This window comes from Rhinolophus hipposideros (assembly GCF_964194185.1).
Source record: "Rhinolophus hipposideros genome assembly, chromosome: 12".
Taxonomy (NCBI): domain Eukaryota; kingdom Metazoa; phylum Chordata; class Mammalia; order Chiroptera; family Rhinolophidae; genus Rhinolophus; species Rhinolophus hipposideros.
In genome coordinates, this window is record NC_138058.1 from 61,025,806 (window position 1) to 61,040,723 (window position 14,918).

Consider the following 14,918-nt stretch of genomic DNA (forward strand, 5'->3'; position numbering starts at 1 on the left):
CATCGGGGTCAATGCCGTGTAATGTTCTGCTTCCATCCTCTTCTCACTGGCAACCAGAGGTTCTCTGAAAGTGTTTTTTTTTTCTCACAGAAGCCCCCTGGATGTTTCTAGGCAACATTTTTTGCCTCTTATTTTGTGCCTGTGTCTCCACGGATTCCACTCTGGGGCTCTTGGGGGCTCCTGAAGACGTCCCAGACTTGTCTGCTCCTCATTTGCTCTTGGGGGCCTCCAACAGCTTGGCAGGACCAAGGTAGAAGATGCCTTGTAGATAGATCGTCTAGTCCAACTCTCCCATTTAATGGATGAGGAAACTGAGAGCCAGAGAAGCCCCAGTTGAGACCAGAACCCACTGCTCACTCTGGGTTCAGTGTTCTTTCTAACCAGACTCTGCCTCTCTTAGCTTCCCCATCCTTTAAAAGGCACATCTTTTAAAAGGCGTTGATGTGGGGGTGCTTGAGGACGTTTGTGCTAAAAACAGGGAGTGAGTTTGAGGGGGAATCGCTGGCTGCTAATGGATGGAAGCTTTGTGGAGTTCTGGTTTGGACCAGTTCTCTAGTGGGCTCTCAAGTGTTGTTTCTGCGGGGTGGTGTAAGTTGTAGAATGGAGCTGCGTAGAGACCCACTCAGAGCTTTAGAGTCAGAGATATGGATTCAAGCCTCTGCTTTGACACTGCAATGTGGACAAGTCCTAACCTTTTTGAGCTTTAGATTCAACTGTAAACTAGGGACAGTAATGATACTAGTAGCTGCCCAAAGGAGGAACGTCTGTCACGTGTCACAGTGTCTGACACGTGGAGCTGCTATCTCTATCGCTATCTCCTCCCGCTTGTGTTGGGTAGCAGACATTCACTGAGCCTAACACAGTCCTAAGCATAGAAGTGTGCCACACACGGTGGGGTTTCCTTAGGGCTCACCTGTGGGACACGGAGCACCTGCAGCCTCTCTGGGGTTTGACTTACAGGCCGCTCCTGTCCTGGCCCTGAGTAGGCTCCTCCCAGCTCCAGCTTACCCCTGCACACCTGGGGCAGAGCCGGGACTGGGCACCTGCCTCCCAGCCAGGCACCCATCCCTGGGGAAGAGGCTGTATCCCTGGGAGACCCAAGCCTGTGCTTTCTCCACTTCCTGGTTTTCCAGGGAGCCTGGCTGGAGAGGGATGAGAGAAGAAGCCCTAGAGGGAGGGGCAGCCGGGGGAAGCAGAACCAGGAACTGGAAGGGGAAGGGTGTGGGTGGGCCCAGATCCAGCCTGCCTCCCACTTTCCTTCTCCTGCCAATCCCCTCCCGGCTCTGGCTGGCGCCCTGGAGGCAGGGGCTTGGCCCATGTCTCCTTCTGGGGGGTGGGGAGCAGGAGAACTGTGTCTCTGAGTAAAAAGGGTTGAAGCCGAAGCACCCCAACCCCCAGCTGAGGCCGACGGCAAGGGCTTTGTTACTTCACTGGCTTGAGGCCCACACCTGAGGCAGGGAGGATGAAAATCCCCTAAACTTCAGCTGTGTGGGTTTGGGGGGCCCTCTCAAGCCCACCAGGTTCTGAAGGCAAATGGTGCCCGTTCGTGTGGTGGGGGCGAGAGGGGCCTCACGTCCTCCCTTGGGTGGCCGTGGCCGTGGCCGTGGCCTCCCCCACCAGGGTGTCCTCTGCTGACAGCGCCGCAAGCCTCGGCCTCCAGCCTGCACAGCCTGAGCTCAGCCTTGGCCTTCCCTGGGCTCAGGCGCTGGTCCTAACGTGAGGTGACACTCATTTCACTACATCCTGTGCCTGCCGATCACTTCCTCCACTGGGGGGGGAGCGCTGTGGGGGTGGGGGCATGTTCAGAGTACGAATTAGAAGGAAAATGTAGCTGGGCTGGGACCTCTGGGATTTCCCAGGGGGTGGTTGGGGTGGGAGGGAGGCTGCGGGAAGCTTTCAAATGAAAGAACAGACGTGAATGAAGAGAAGGGAGGAGGCGGGAGGCAGCTGGAAGCCCCAGAAGTGGCGCCCACTGGGCCCCGGCAACGTGGAGGCCTCAGAGGCCGGAGGTGGCCCTGAGGGAAGCCAGGCAGTGCCGTGCGAGCTGAGTCTGCCTCGGTCTCCCCTACTGTCTGGACTGCTAAGCTGGCCTGAGCTGCTGGTGAGGCTGGGAAGGGAAGTGAGGTCGGGGAAATAGGCCTCAAAGGCCAGCATGACCTGGGGCCGCGGGCCTCGCCCAGGGGGGGGCCGAGGGTCAGGTGGGGCCTGGGTTGGGGGTGCCTGCCCTGCTGACCCCCCTTTTCTTCCCTCACAGGTGGAGTCATCGGAAGCCCAAACCCACAGGCGGCCTGAGGCAGAGTTTCACCGGACTTCCACTCAGCACCCGGATCTATGTCTAAGTTTTAACTCTTGCTTTCAAAGACCACGATAATTCCTTCCCTGAAGCCAAGCAGCCCCCCAGCCCCGCGCAGCCCCAGCCTGCCTCCCACCACCCAGCTGCCCGCAATGCCCTCCAGCGGCCCAGGGGACACCAGCAGCTCCGCTCCAGAGCGGGAGGAGGACCGCCAGGTGAGCAGCTGGCTCTGCTGGGGACCCTGTGGGAGCCCAGGGAAGGGGAGGGCCGGCCCCCAGCCCTGACAGCTCAGACGTGCTGAGTGCCGGACCACTGCTCAGTCCGCACGCAGGGCAGAGGGAGGACAAATAGCCTCTTTCGGTGGTGAGGCTCGCAGAGGTCAGATCCTGGAGTCAGACTTCAGGACCCAAACCTCCCCCTCATCCCCGGGGGGGGGTGTTTGAGCAGAGCTTCGGACCCTAGGTCTGTGCAGTTGTTGGGTCAGCCTTGCAGAGTCCCCAGCCCTAGATTCCTTTTGGGATTGACCTCTTCCTGGCTGTGTCCTCAGGTGAGTCACTTTACCTGTTTCAGCTGCCTGTTTCCCTGTGGTGTTCAGTAGCTTCTGGGAGGCCAAATACAAGTTCAGGGGGCTTGGTTGATGTGAAGCCTAATGAAGGCTCCCCTTTGGCACAGAATCAGACCCAGGGCAGTGTGTGCTGTGCGCTCAGGATGACAGCATCATGGGGAGACGGTGATTTCCCATCCCCCACTGCCACCCCAGGCTCTGAGCAAGTGTCATTTCTGCCCGTGGAGCTAGTGACTTCCTTGTTTTCAGAGCCCCATGAGAGGTGACCTCTTCACCCTTCTGCCAACATCCAGGATGTAAATCAGTTAGAAGAGGCCATAGCAGACTGGTGGGAGTCCCTGCTAGTAGGTCCTGACAGGTTGCTTTGGGACGTCACCAAATTGTGTTCACCTATATGCAAAGCCACCTCAAACCCTCAATACTTAGACTCTGTTTCTCCCTGTCAGTGGGATAGTAAACCCTGCCGCCACCCTTCCCAGGAAGCTGTGCCAGCCACAGGCCTTCCTGTGGTGTCCTGTCTGTCATGCCCTGGTCTCCATAGTTCCCTCTGCTTGTTCTTCCTCCCCTGAGCAGGGGTGAGGGGTGGTGATGCTTGGTGGTATCAGGGTAGCAGGGTGTGTTCATGGGGCACAGTTTGGTTTTCTGGAACAAGGGTGGCCACCTGGTACCAAGTGTGGAGCCTTGAGTGCTCTGAGGAGTGTCAGCTCTGCTGGCCTGCCTGCCGTCAGGGTCACCTGTGAGACCTGCTCTCTGTTCACCCTCCCTCAAACGTGCCAGCTCCTTCCTGAGCTCGCTCATTCTTAGAGACTGTTTCTGTTTTCTGGGTGGTTTCTATCCAATTGGTCCTCGGGGACGACCCTTGAAACAAGTGGGGCAAGGACAGAGGGCCCTAGTTTACAGATGAGGAGGCTGAACCCAGTTACTCAGTGATGGGTCCAGATTGGGAGCCTGGTCTCCCTCCTCCTAGATCGGAGCCTTTCTTATTGCCCCGCCTACGTGGGTCTGGTTATGGACACATGCACGCTCACACGCATGCACACACGAAGCCCAGACACGTGCCTTCCCAGCCTGGAATCCTGCTGAGTGGCGAGAAAGTACGTGCTGTGGCCCCCTGGGCAGGGCTCCTAGGGGCGACCGCTCATTTCCCCACGGGAAAGAAAACAGGTAGTCCACAGGTCTCCTGGGCTGCTCCTGCCCGGGAATCAGCAGCATATCCAGACCCTGCCACCACTGAGTTGGGGCCATCTATGGCCACCTGTGCTCTCTAGCGGCAGCTGTGGCCACGGATGATTCTTTCTCCTGCTTGAGCCTGGCTTTGCTCCTCTGTTGAATCAGGAAACCTTGACCCTCCTCCCCCAGTCCGACGTCCTAACTGGTGCTTAGACAGCTTTGTGTCCATGTACTTGGTGGCCAGCTGCCTCCCACAGGTGGGGAAGGTGGGGCAGCCAGGCCAAACCCCTCCTGTTACAGTGCTGTGATGCCCGGGGGGGGCAGAGCTGCTGGCCCCTCCCATGGACAGCAGCAGACCGGGTGCTCTGTTATGATGGTTCACAATAGAGAAAGGGCACTGAAGGAAGACTCAGAAGTCCCCGGTCCCAGGCCTGGGTATGCCACTTCCTGGAGATGTGACTTCAGGCCATCTGGGCTTGCGTTTGCTCAGCTGTGAAATGGGGATAGTAATTCTAGCTGTGCCTGTTCTGCAGGGTGGTTGTGGAAGTCAGATGAGGTCATGGGCATGGAAGTGCCCTGCAGATAGCAAAGTCTGGTCCAATTATGAGGGATTACGATTGCTATTATTATCTACCCATAGTAACTGCTCTGGCTCAAGCGGCAACAAACACATACCCAGCCCCAGATCCTGGTGCAGATAGAATGAGCTGGTAGACAGGGGCTGGGGCCAGGCGGGTGCTCCTCCCCAGCCATCCACGCCCACAGCACACATGCCTGCTCACCTGGCAAATCTCCCTGGCACCTCTGGGCTGCCTCCCGCAGTTCCAGGGAGTCGCCCGGGGAGGGTGGATAGAGACACTGACAGCCACCCACAGCAGCCTGTGAAAGCCAGGCCTGGGGCGGGGGTGCCGTGTCCCTGCAGAGGGGGATGATGGGCTCGGGCTAGAGTCCAAAGAGCCTGGCAGAGTTGCCAGGGGTACCTGGCACAAAGGAACTGCTTGGGGAGCCAGAGGGAAGAGGTGTGACCACCCACTGGCCCCACGTGCCCTTCCAGCCACCCTCCCGCCCCGTCTCCATGCACCTTTCACTCCAGCACTTCCTGGAACTGCCAGGCCTTTGTTTATGCTGCTTCCTCTGCCTGCTCTGCCCTTTCCCTAATTTTCTCTCCTCTTCTCTGGTCAAAGCCCTTGCTCCAGTGTGCCTTGAATTACAGTTTGTAATGGACTAGTAGTTCTCAGAATGTGATTCCTGTCCAATCATCCATCGATGGACACAGGTTGTTTCTGTATCCCGGCTGGTGTACATAAAGCTGCAATGAACATAGGGGGAGCTTGGGGGTATAAAGCTAAGTGAGATAAGTCAGAAAGAGAAAGACAGATACTGTATGATTTCACTCATATGTAGAATCTAAAACCAAAACAATGAACAAACAAAAATAAACTCAGAAAACACATCAGTGGTTACTAGAGGGTAAAGGGATTGGGGATGGGCGAAAGAGGAGATGGGGGTCAATTGCATGGTGACACATAGTAATTAGATTTTGGGGGGTGATTATTTTGTAATGTATACAGATGTTAAATTATAATGTTGTGTACTTGAAACATATATAATAATAAAAAATATGATTCTTAAACCAACAGCATCAGCAGCACCTGGAAAGGTTAGAAATGTGAAAGCTTCGGCCTCACCCCAGACCTGCTGAATCATAGGTTCTGGGGATGGGGCCCAGCAATCCTTGCAACCAGCTCTCTAGGGGATTGGAGACGTACTGGTGAGGACAATACCCAGCCCTACTGCTGGCCCCAGGGTTTGACTGGCACAGAATAGGTGCTCAGGAAATATTTTGCGGCTAGGATAGAAAGGAAAATGAGAGTGGGTAAGACCCTTCCACAGGAGAGCAGTCCCAGAGCCCAGAATCAGGCCAGCGGGGTACAGAGCTGTGGATGGGCATGCTCAGAGAGGTCTGTGTGAGTGGTGTCCCCCTGGCACCTGCCCAGCCTCCCTGCTCCCTATAGACTGCCCCATCCATATGGGGGGCAGAGAGGGCCTCTTGGGAAAGTTGGGAGGAGGCAGCTTTGGGGGTCTGAGCCACGGTTCTCTGGCCACGGTGAGTCACCTGGGTACATATGGCGGCAGCAGAAGGAGGGGAGCTGACCTTTTGGGAGATGAGTGGGAGGTTAGCAGCTGGGAGGCCAACAGCCTCGGTCCTGGCTTAGCGGGGATCAGGGGAGGTAGGGTGCTAGGCCCTGGGGAGGGGTTGGGGAGGGGCAAAAGGAGCAGGAAAGGGGACCAAGAGCATTCCAAGCCTCGTAGTTGGAAGGACTTCTTCAGATCCCCAATTATGAATCAGTGACTGGCCAGGAATCCAAGCACCTGGCTGGGCTCCTGATCTTGCTGCTCCCCAATTTCTTCTGGCCTCAGAAACATAACATCTAAGATGCACTGAGTGCTGACTATCTGCCAGGGGCTCTTGTAAGCTCTGTGCTTGCATTCTCTTATTTCATTCTTAGAGTTGCTCCATAAAGTAGACTCTATTATTTTCATCACTTTATGTTGTTAAAGACTTAAACTGATGCTCAGAGAGGTTAGGTCACTTACCTAAACTCACACAGCTGGTAGGTGTTGATGCTGGGATTAGAACCCAGGCAGCCTGTACTGTTGGCTTCTGCTTTTCTGGCTGCCTCCTGCGTGAAGGGGGATAGAGTGAATGGTGCGGCCCGGCTGTGATCTCCATAGTCCCACTCACGTTTCTTTTGCTGCAGGTTTCAAGTACATTTGTTTAGACTGAAAGTTGGGGTGGTCAGAGACTGCTTTTCTCTGTGTAAGTGCTCTTGCCCTGGGGTGGATGGTGGGGGGACGTCACCTACTGCAATAACTCACAAACACAGGCTAGCATGCATGATTGTGGGCTCACTGCGCACAGACGCACAGCAGATACATATTCTTCAATGAAGACATGTTGCTTCTTACCATTCTTTCCTCCCTCCTTCCCTCTCTCCTCTCTCCTTCCTTCCTCTCTGCACACATTGCTTCTCTTTCCTTCTCTTCCTTCCGCCCTCCCTCCCTTTCTTCAGACTTAGGTACCTTTTCCAGTACCTAGCACATAGTAGGGCTCCACAAGTCTGTTGAGTGAACCCAATTGACATTCCTAGAGGACCTAAAGGGAAGGCGATAGGAAGATACAAGTGTGTGTGTGCGCGCGCACACACACACATTTAGGGTCAGCGCTGTGGCCAGGGCTCCTCCCTCCTCACCTAAATCCAACCCACAGAGGCCTGGTGAGTACTGATTTCCCTTGGGTACTGAGCACTTCCTATGTTCTGCTCTGCAAGCTCAAGGGTATCCTTGGGTGGATGGCTCCAGCTCCCCTCTCAGTTGTTCTGCTGGTCTACAGTCCTGTTACCCACCCCAGGCACATTCTGCCCTTATGGCACTCAGATGCCCGCACGCCGTCACTTAGGGCAGGCTCTTTGCTTTATAATAGTCACTATAGGGGTCTTTTAAGTAGCATCCCTCTTAGTACATTTAAATAGTTACAGAAAAGGCAGCTTTACCCTTACCTCTTCAGGAACACAGCTAATAGTAATGGTGCGTCCAATTTTAGCTCCGGGAGTCAATTAGATGCTTGGACGTGTAGAGCAGACAGGTGGTGTCAATAGTGTCCACTCCTGCTACCCAGGGCCTGCTGTTCAGGCTTCAGGTTCGCAAAGTTAGATATTACTACACGTCAAGTTTTTAACCTCACAGTCAATACAGTCTTGGGGGGGGGTCGGCTGGCCGCTGAAGACAGACCTGTGTTTGACCCTGGACTCTGCTGTGTGACCCAGCTATGTGACCTCTGAGCAGGAAAACGAGAGGTTTATATGAGATGGTGTGTGCGAGTGCTTAACTCGGCACATAATAAGTCAGTCCTATAATTTATTTTGGATAGCTAACTAGCTGTCTGTCTGTCTGTCTACCTACCTACCCACCTACCCATCCACCTACCTGCACATTTGTGTAGACCCCCTGCAGTCCTTAGAATAGCCAGGGCCTGGGAGAAGAGTGAGGTACGTGCAGATGGGATGTAAATGGTGTGGGTTTAAAGTCCGCTGAGAACCTGCCGTGTGGAAGGAAGGTTATTTCTCTCTGGGTCTGCAGGCATGGGTGGGCCTGACGTCTCTTCTCCCTTTACCCACTGAAGAGAAGTGAAAGTGAGGCAAGAGGCAGGGAGACCTGACTCCTGCTGGCCAGGTCTGTGGCTACCTTCAGAGGCTTGGGTGAGGGGCCACAGCTGAGCCTGAGGGTCCTCGGGTCCCTCATGTCCTAAGTGACCCTCCTGGGGATGGAGCCCACCTCCCTCAAGAAGTGAGTCCCACAGCGCGGGGGAGGGGAAAGCTGCAGAGGGGAAGAGGGCAGGCAGGGAACTGGGCTGCAGTGGGTGTCCCAGGACGACTGGGAAATGGGAGGGGGCAGGTGATATGCCCTTTCTTTCTGGCACCTGGACCGGGCACAGGAAGGACCTGGTCAGGCTCTGTAGCTGCTCTGCGGAGAGCCACAGGGCAATTCGGGATGTTGCTTATAATCATGCCACTTAACATTTCCACCGTGTGGAAGGGCATAGAAAGAAGTTTCCTTTGCCCAGCAATTAACTCACTTCACCCTCACAATAACTCAGGAAGTGCCAACTGTCATTATCCCATTTTACAGATGAGGAATTGAGGTGAAGAGAGATTAAGAAACTTGGCAAAGAGCACGTGTCTGTGAAGTAGTTTTGTCTGGATTCTTTCCCTCCAAAAAGCGAGGGTGCGTTGTGGGGTGGGGAGTAGGTCGTGGGCTGTGCAGAGCCTGAGAGCGCTGCTGAAGGCGTGGGTGTGGGTGGGCTGGGCGTCTGTGGAGGTGGCTGCTGGCCGAGCATGGGCAGGCTCCACTCTGACCCGAGCTCAGGGTCAGGCACTCATCTACAGGTTGTCTTTTCCTCTACATTGAGTTCCCTGTTTGCTTATCTTTCTATCCAGCACAAGGAGGTGCTCAGTAAATGTTTCTGAGCGCAGCCTTGGGCTGGCCTCACAGTAGCCCTGAGGCCATGGAGCGTGGCAGGGCTGCAGTGTGCTGGGCGTCTCATTCCGGATGGCAGTGTGTCCCCAGCGCAGTGTATAGGCTGTGGAGGACGACCTTGGAGCATCTGCTGTGAGCAGGGACCTGGGAGCTATGAGGGACTCGGAGGGGCCCACAGGAGATGGTGGCCGCCCTCCAGGAGCACAGCCTTTTGGGAGGGATGGGAGGCTTTCGTCAATAATTATGATAGGAAACCCACTAGGCAGTCAGTGAATATTTGTTGAATATTGTTGCATAATTGAAACAAAGATCCGATAAGCTTTGAGAGGTGACTGAGGTCAGAAGAAGCAGGAGGCTTGGTGAGCATCTAGTGATTCCTGGTGCCACCACGTGGAACCTTGGCCGTTCACACAGTCGGCCTCTGCCCATCTGCCAGCAGCGCGCCAGTCACTCACCTGTCTGCAGGCCCGACCTGGGCAGGCTGTGTGCGTGCGAGCGCAGTGTGCCCTGTGGGCTCCTTTGGCAATAGCTCTGCAGACCTGGGGGCCCAGAACGGGGCTCTGCCTACTCGAGAAGCCCCTTCATTTCACTGAATTCCGTGACCACAGACAGGCCCTGGGAGGCCAGCCAGACAGTTGGCAAAGACTGCGCGTGCTTCTCGTCCCAGGGGCCCTGGCAAGTGGCTGGCTAGATCCGGCCAGTTTATCCCCTCGACTCCAACCCCACCTTGAGACATCTGCTCGATGGACGCCGGGTCAGTAGATCCGGTGTGTGTTCTGAAGGGAGCACGTATGTCTGGCTGGCTGTGTCTGGGGGAGGGCCTCGTGGGAGAAGAGTGCTATGTCTAGGTGTGACGTAGTACCTGGGACAGCTATGTGCGGGTGTATGCATGTGAATGCCACTGTGTACCTTTCCAGTACCCTGAGGTTTCTCTGTGTGTGTACATATCCACATCGGCAGGGTATATACACGCCTTCGTAGGCTTTGATAGCATGTTGCCGTGGAAAGACCCATGGGCTGGGAATCAAAAGATTTAAATTTTGCTTCTAAAGTCCTCCTTTCCTGACTCTCTGATCTTTACATGTTAGATAACCTCTCTGAGCTTCAGATTTCCTGCCTGTGTAATGGAAAATAATACCAGCTCTGCTTTCTGTAAAGTAGAAAGAATAAAAATGAAATAGTGCATATGAAAATGCTTCGTTAATTACCACGTACGGTGTAAATGTGAGACGTGATTGTCATCATGGCCCAGCTCATCAGAACGAGAAGTTGTATGTGGCTTAAAATAATCCATCCAGCGAGCGGTGTTAAAATGTAGGTCAAATCATAGCCTCAGAAGTTGAGAGAGGCTAATGGTGGCTGCCTAATCTAACAGGCCACCAAATGTGAAGGTGCTTTGAAAGCTGTAAAGAGTTACATAAATGTAAAATGAAATGATTATGTTTAAGCCGAGAAGGTACATTTGAGTTCTCCTGTTTCCTGACTTGGAATAATAATGACCGGAGCGGCACTGGAGACTCACGCATGGTTGTACTTGTGCGGGTTTGTAGATTTGTATGTGTGCCTCTCTGTGTGTGTGGACTTCTTTAGTGAGCACCTACTATGTGAGAGTCACTCAGCAACTGTTTTCGAGTGCCTCCCCTGTGGCAGGTGCCTGGGAATGCCAAGATGAATAAGAAACAGTCCCTTCCCTCAAGTTGCTTGTGGCCCAGCCAGGACAATGGCAGGCAGCTGCAGTGCTCGTTGTGGGTGCTACAGGAGAAGCATCCATGAATTCAGTCTAGGTGGAGGATGAGAGGGAAGGGAATCCAGGAAATGAGACTGGAAAAAGTAAGGGTTTGCTGGTCAACCTGAGGGGAAGGTAGGCAAGACAGAAAGAAGGGTCAATGCTGAGGAGCTGGGGAGGGGAGCAGCCCCATTTGGCACCTGGTCTGTTCGTGTACAGGTGGGAGGAAGGCAGTGGGGAGAGGAGCCCAAGCCTGCTGGCCAGATCCTGGGGGCCTTCTTTCATATGGCCTAAGGGGCTCTGGCTTGATCCTGCAGGCTCCCGGGAGCCCTTCAGCAAGGGCTTACGCTCTGCCGAGTGACAATCAGCTTCGCATTTGGGGAAGATAAGGGAGCCCCACTGTTCTTGAGTAGCTCAGGACAGCAGTACCAGCTAGATGATGGGGAGTGTCTGTAGCAGTGAGTGATGGCTGCTCATGCAGGACAGTGAGCTGGGGTTTGCATGGCGGCAGGAGGGAGGAGGAGAGAGGAGGCAGGGAGGCACTTTTGTGAATGGTTCTGGTCAGGCTGTCCTGTGGGAGCGGAGGAAGTTAGCGATTCTTGAGTGACTATCGCATGTTAGCTTTCCCTGTATAACTTCATTTAATTGTTGTTAACATCGCCGTGAGGTAGATACTATTATCCCCATTTTATAGGTGAGAAAAGCGAGACTCCAAGAGGTTAAATAGCTGGAAGTTACTTGTGAGTAAAGAGCAGAGCACAAAGTCCAGTCTACCTCTGCCCTCCCAAAGCCCACCTAACTAGGAGCTCAGTTCTGCCTCCCCCTGCCACCTCCCACTGGAAGGATTGACTAATTAGTTCCCTTACTTGACAGATGAGGAAACCAACCTGGGCTCAGATCTGTTCCTGCTAAGTTTGTTACTGTTTTCCAGCTGCTCCAAGTCACTGTGGATCAGATTCTTCCCTTTTAGAGTATTAGCGACGCTTCCTAATTCAGTGCTACTTGCAGATTTGATAAGCATGTTTTAAATTCCTTTGCCCAACCCAGCAGCAAAGATATTGAACGGAACAGGCCCCGTGACAGATGTGAGAATGAACCCCTTGCTATGCCTCCTTAAGGGACATGGCCCCGAGCCACCTGCTCCGCCTTCTCCGGGTGTTACCCCCTCTAACTGGTCGTGTGAACGCAGTCAGGCCCGGAGCAGAAGGTATCACCTTCCTCTTTGCCCTCTGACTTGTAATTGCATCGCTGAAGAACGATATGTTGGCCCCAGATAACAAGTTTTCCCTAAGTTGTGCCTCAGGATCTGATGGAAAGGGCACCGAGTCACTCAGACCTGGACACAAGGCCTGACCCAGGCTCTCGTGGAGACTTGGTTTCCTCAAGCACAACTTGGGGTGAATGCTGGCCTGGGCGTAAAGCACCTTGCCCTGTGCCACCCCAAGGTACAGGTTCCGCCTGCTCTGGTGATCTCCACACTTTCAACGGGTCAAGACCTGGACAGGTGGCGTAGCATTAGGGCACCCCACCCCTTCCTCCTGGGGTGTGTTGCACTGAATTGAATTCAACAGAGGGAAAAACATGTGGTGTAAGGTGAGGAACGACAGCAAGTCTGCAGATGGCACAGGGGTTGCCTATCAGGGTCCCCAAAGGCTTTCTCCACATGTTGATGGAAGCTGAGGCTTGCCAGTCCTGAAATGTCAAGTGCTTTTGTTTTGGGGTCAGTGCTGTGTGGTGTCCACGGTTCCTTTTTTTCCTGATCAGAGGCTCTGATGGGCTTTCGCATCTCTGATTAGTTCAGAATAAAAGTGAGAAAATCAAATGAGCCTTCTGTAAGAAGTGCAGTTTGTTAAAGAAACAGTTCAGAGCCCAGAATTTCTGAGCAGCAGGAGTCTTTCTGGACCCCATGGCTGCCCAGGCTGATCCTGACTCACTCTGGCACCCCCTCTTGCATTACAGCCCATGGGCCCAACTCTTAGGAATAGCCAGAGGCTCTGCGGGGTCTGGCCTAGTGCTTTCCAGGCAAGTACGGGGCCTGGGCAGGCTTCCCGCCGTGGTGTAAGGTCTTGTCTGGGAGCACGTGGAACACCTCCTGAGTGCTGGGCCTGGTCTAGGCTCTGAGGATCCCGTAGTGAACAAAATCAACAGGCACAAGTCATTTGTTCATCTGTCCTCTTAAAAACCCGAGAAGCAGGCAGGATGGACACCCATTTTATGGATGAGGAAACCGAGGCTCAGAGAGGATGGTCCTATAACTAGCAAATGGACAAGCTGGGCTAATGTGCACTTTGGTTTGCTGTACACCCTGTGCTTTCCATGACCTCATATTGACTCATTGTTTCCTAAATGCTGAGTTACTTGATCAGAAGGATCAAGAATGCACCCATTTAGCAGTGGTGGGATCAGACCAAAAGCACCACCTCCGCCTGAAATTCACCATAGTGGTGTAGATCCAATTAAAAATCTTCAGATATTAAGCTGCATTGCTAATATTTTTTCTTTTTGCGATCCCAAGTATTCTTTTCCTAAACGGGAGTGTCTGTGGGGTCTCAGAAGACAGCTTGGCACCAGCAGCCTGGCCTACCTCAGGGCATGTGCCTCCCCACCAGAGACCTCCCCATCCCTTGGCCCGGTGCCCTCCCCTCTCACCTACAGGCAGGCACTGGCTCCCTGGCTTCTCTTTCAGACCTTTCTACGCTGGGCTCCTTAAATGGTCCCTTCAGCCCCTTGATGCTCATTGCCAAGCCTTTCTGCACTGCGTATGGACGTGCTCTTTCTCAGGTCTGCCATCACTACTCCCAGCCAAATTGCTGTGTCCTTGACTTCTTTGCATCCGACGACGTTGGCCTGTGGGTTGGCAGCTCTGTCCTTCCTTGCACCTCCAACACCCCTCTGAACACGCTCCATCTCCTCTATGCGCTCTGCCCTCACTCCAACTTCACTGGAGCCTCTCCTTGGTGCTAAGGCCTGGCGCCGCTGCTCACCTTCTACTTGTATCTCTTTGAAGGACTCCTAGACCCTCAGCTGTGATGCCCCTAAATCTCCCTCTTGGAAGGGTCTGTCTCCCAGACATGCCTCCAATGGATGGAGGCTCCAATGTCTACAATTGGTCGCAGTAGGTTTCTATCTGCATGTCCCGCCATCACCTGAAAATTAATGTGGCAAACCACAAGCTATTTTGAAATCGCTGAAAATGAAAGTTGAGTGGGACGTCGAGGGCCACTTCGATCAAGTCCTCAGGGAACCTGTGCACCTTCCCTTTCTTTTCCGTGGCACCAGCCCTGCTCAGGTTGGCACCCTCCCCAGGGAGGCTGCGAAGCCATCTTTAGCTCCTGACATTATGCAGCAGCCTGTCCCTCTGCTGAGTCAGGGTCCCTTTCTCTGTCTTCCCCAGTATTGTTTCTGCTCGTGATTAGTCATGCAGAAGCCAGCTGAGTCAGAAGTGACATGTGGGTGGTTTGTGGCCAGGCTGGAGCAGTGAGGCAGGAGGACTTTCTAGGTTTCTGTCTCTGTGCCCCAGACAAGCATGGCCCAGTCCCAGCAGGTGCTGGGTGAGGTGTGGGTAACAAAATCAAACGTTTGGTCCAGCACTCAGTGAATGAGGGGAATCAAGATAAGCCAAGACGTTGTCCCTGAGGTGCCCCTGTGGGGTGACAGGCATATGGAATGCCAGTAAGACATGGCAGACGCTTCAGGGCAGGTATATTTACAGTGATTGTAAGTCCTCCATTGCCTACGCTAGTCCTCACCCCAAGTGTTGTATGGACTTCCAGTATACGTTGCTTGATTCCATATTTCTTTTCTTGCAATGTTATTTCTTTTCAATAAAGGTGATTTGTTCAATGTATCGCTAATTTAATTTTTGTACTGTGTGAGATTCTTTTCATATAAATAAATTCATATCCAGAAACAAATTCTTTGTCAGTGCCTGTCATGATTCTGCAGTTCAGATACGTGGCCACCAGGCGTGAGAGCTGCATGCCCAGCCGCTGGGGCAGGGGTCTGTCCGCCGGGGGACATTTAAATGGGGCTCTAAGGGTGGCTCAGCTTTGCCAGGCAGGAAGGGGGTGAAGTTCATCCCTGTCGGGGACTGTGTGGCTGTGGCGGGGGTGGCACAGGGAGGAGGC

At 53.8% G+C, this 14,918-nt stretch overlaps 1 protein-coding gene across 2 annotated transcripts in view; it reads left to right on the plus strand.

Moving 5' to 3' along the window:
• The window catches only part of DNMT3A (DNA methyltransferase 3 alpha), a 101,996-nt gene that overhangs the window by 23,772 nt on the left and 63,306 nt on the right, over window positions 1–14,918 (plus strand). For both annotated transcript variants that reach the window (XM_081069047.1, XM_081069046.1), the window contains exon 2: window positions 2,255–2,508. In XM_081069047.1, the coding sequence (XP_080925173.1) occupies window positions 2,446–2,508 (63 nt within the window). In that variant the 5' untranslated portion in view covers window positions 2,255–2,445. The remainder of the gene's footprint in view (window positions 1–2,254; window positions 2,509–14,918) is intronic.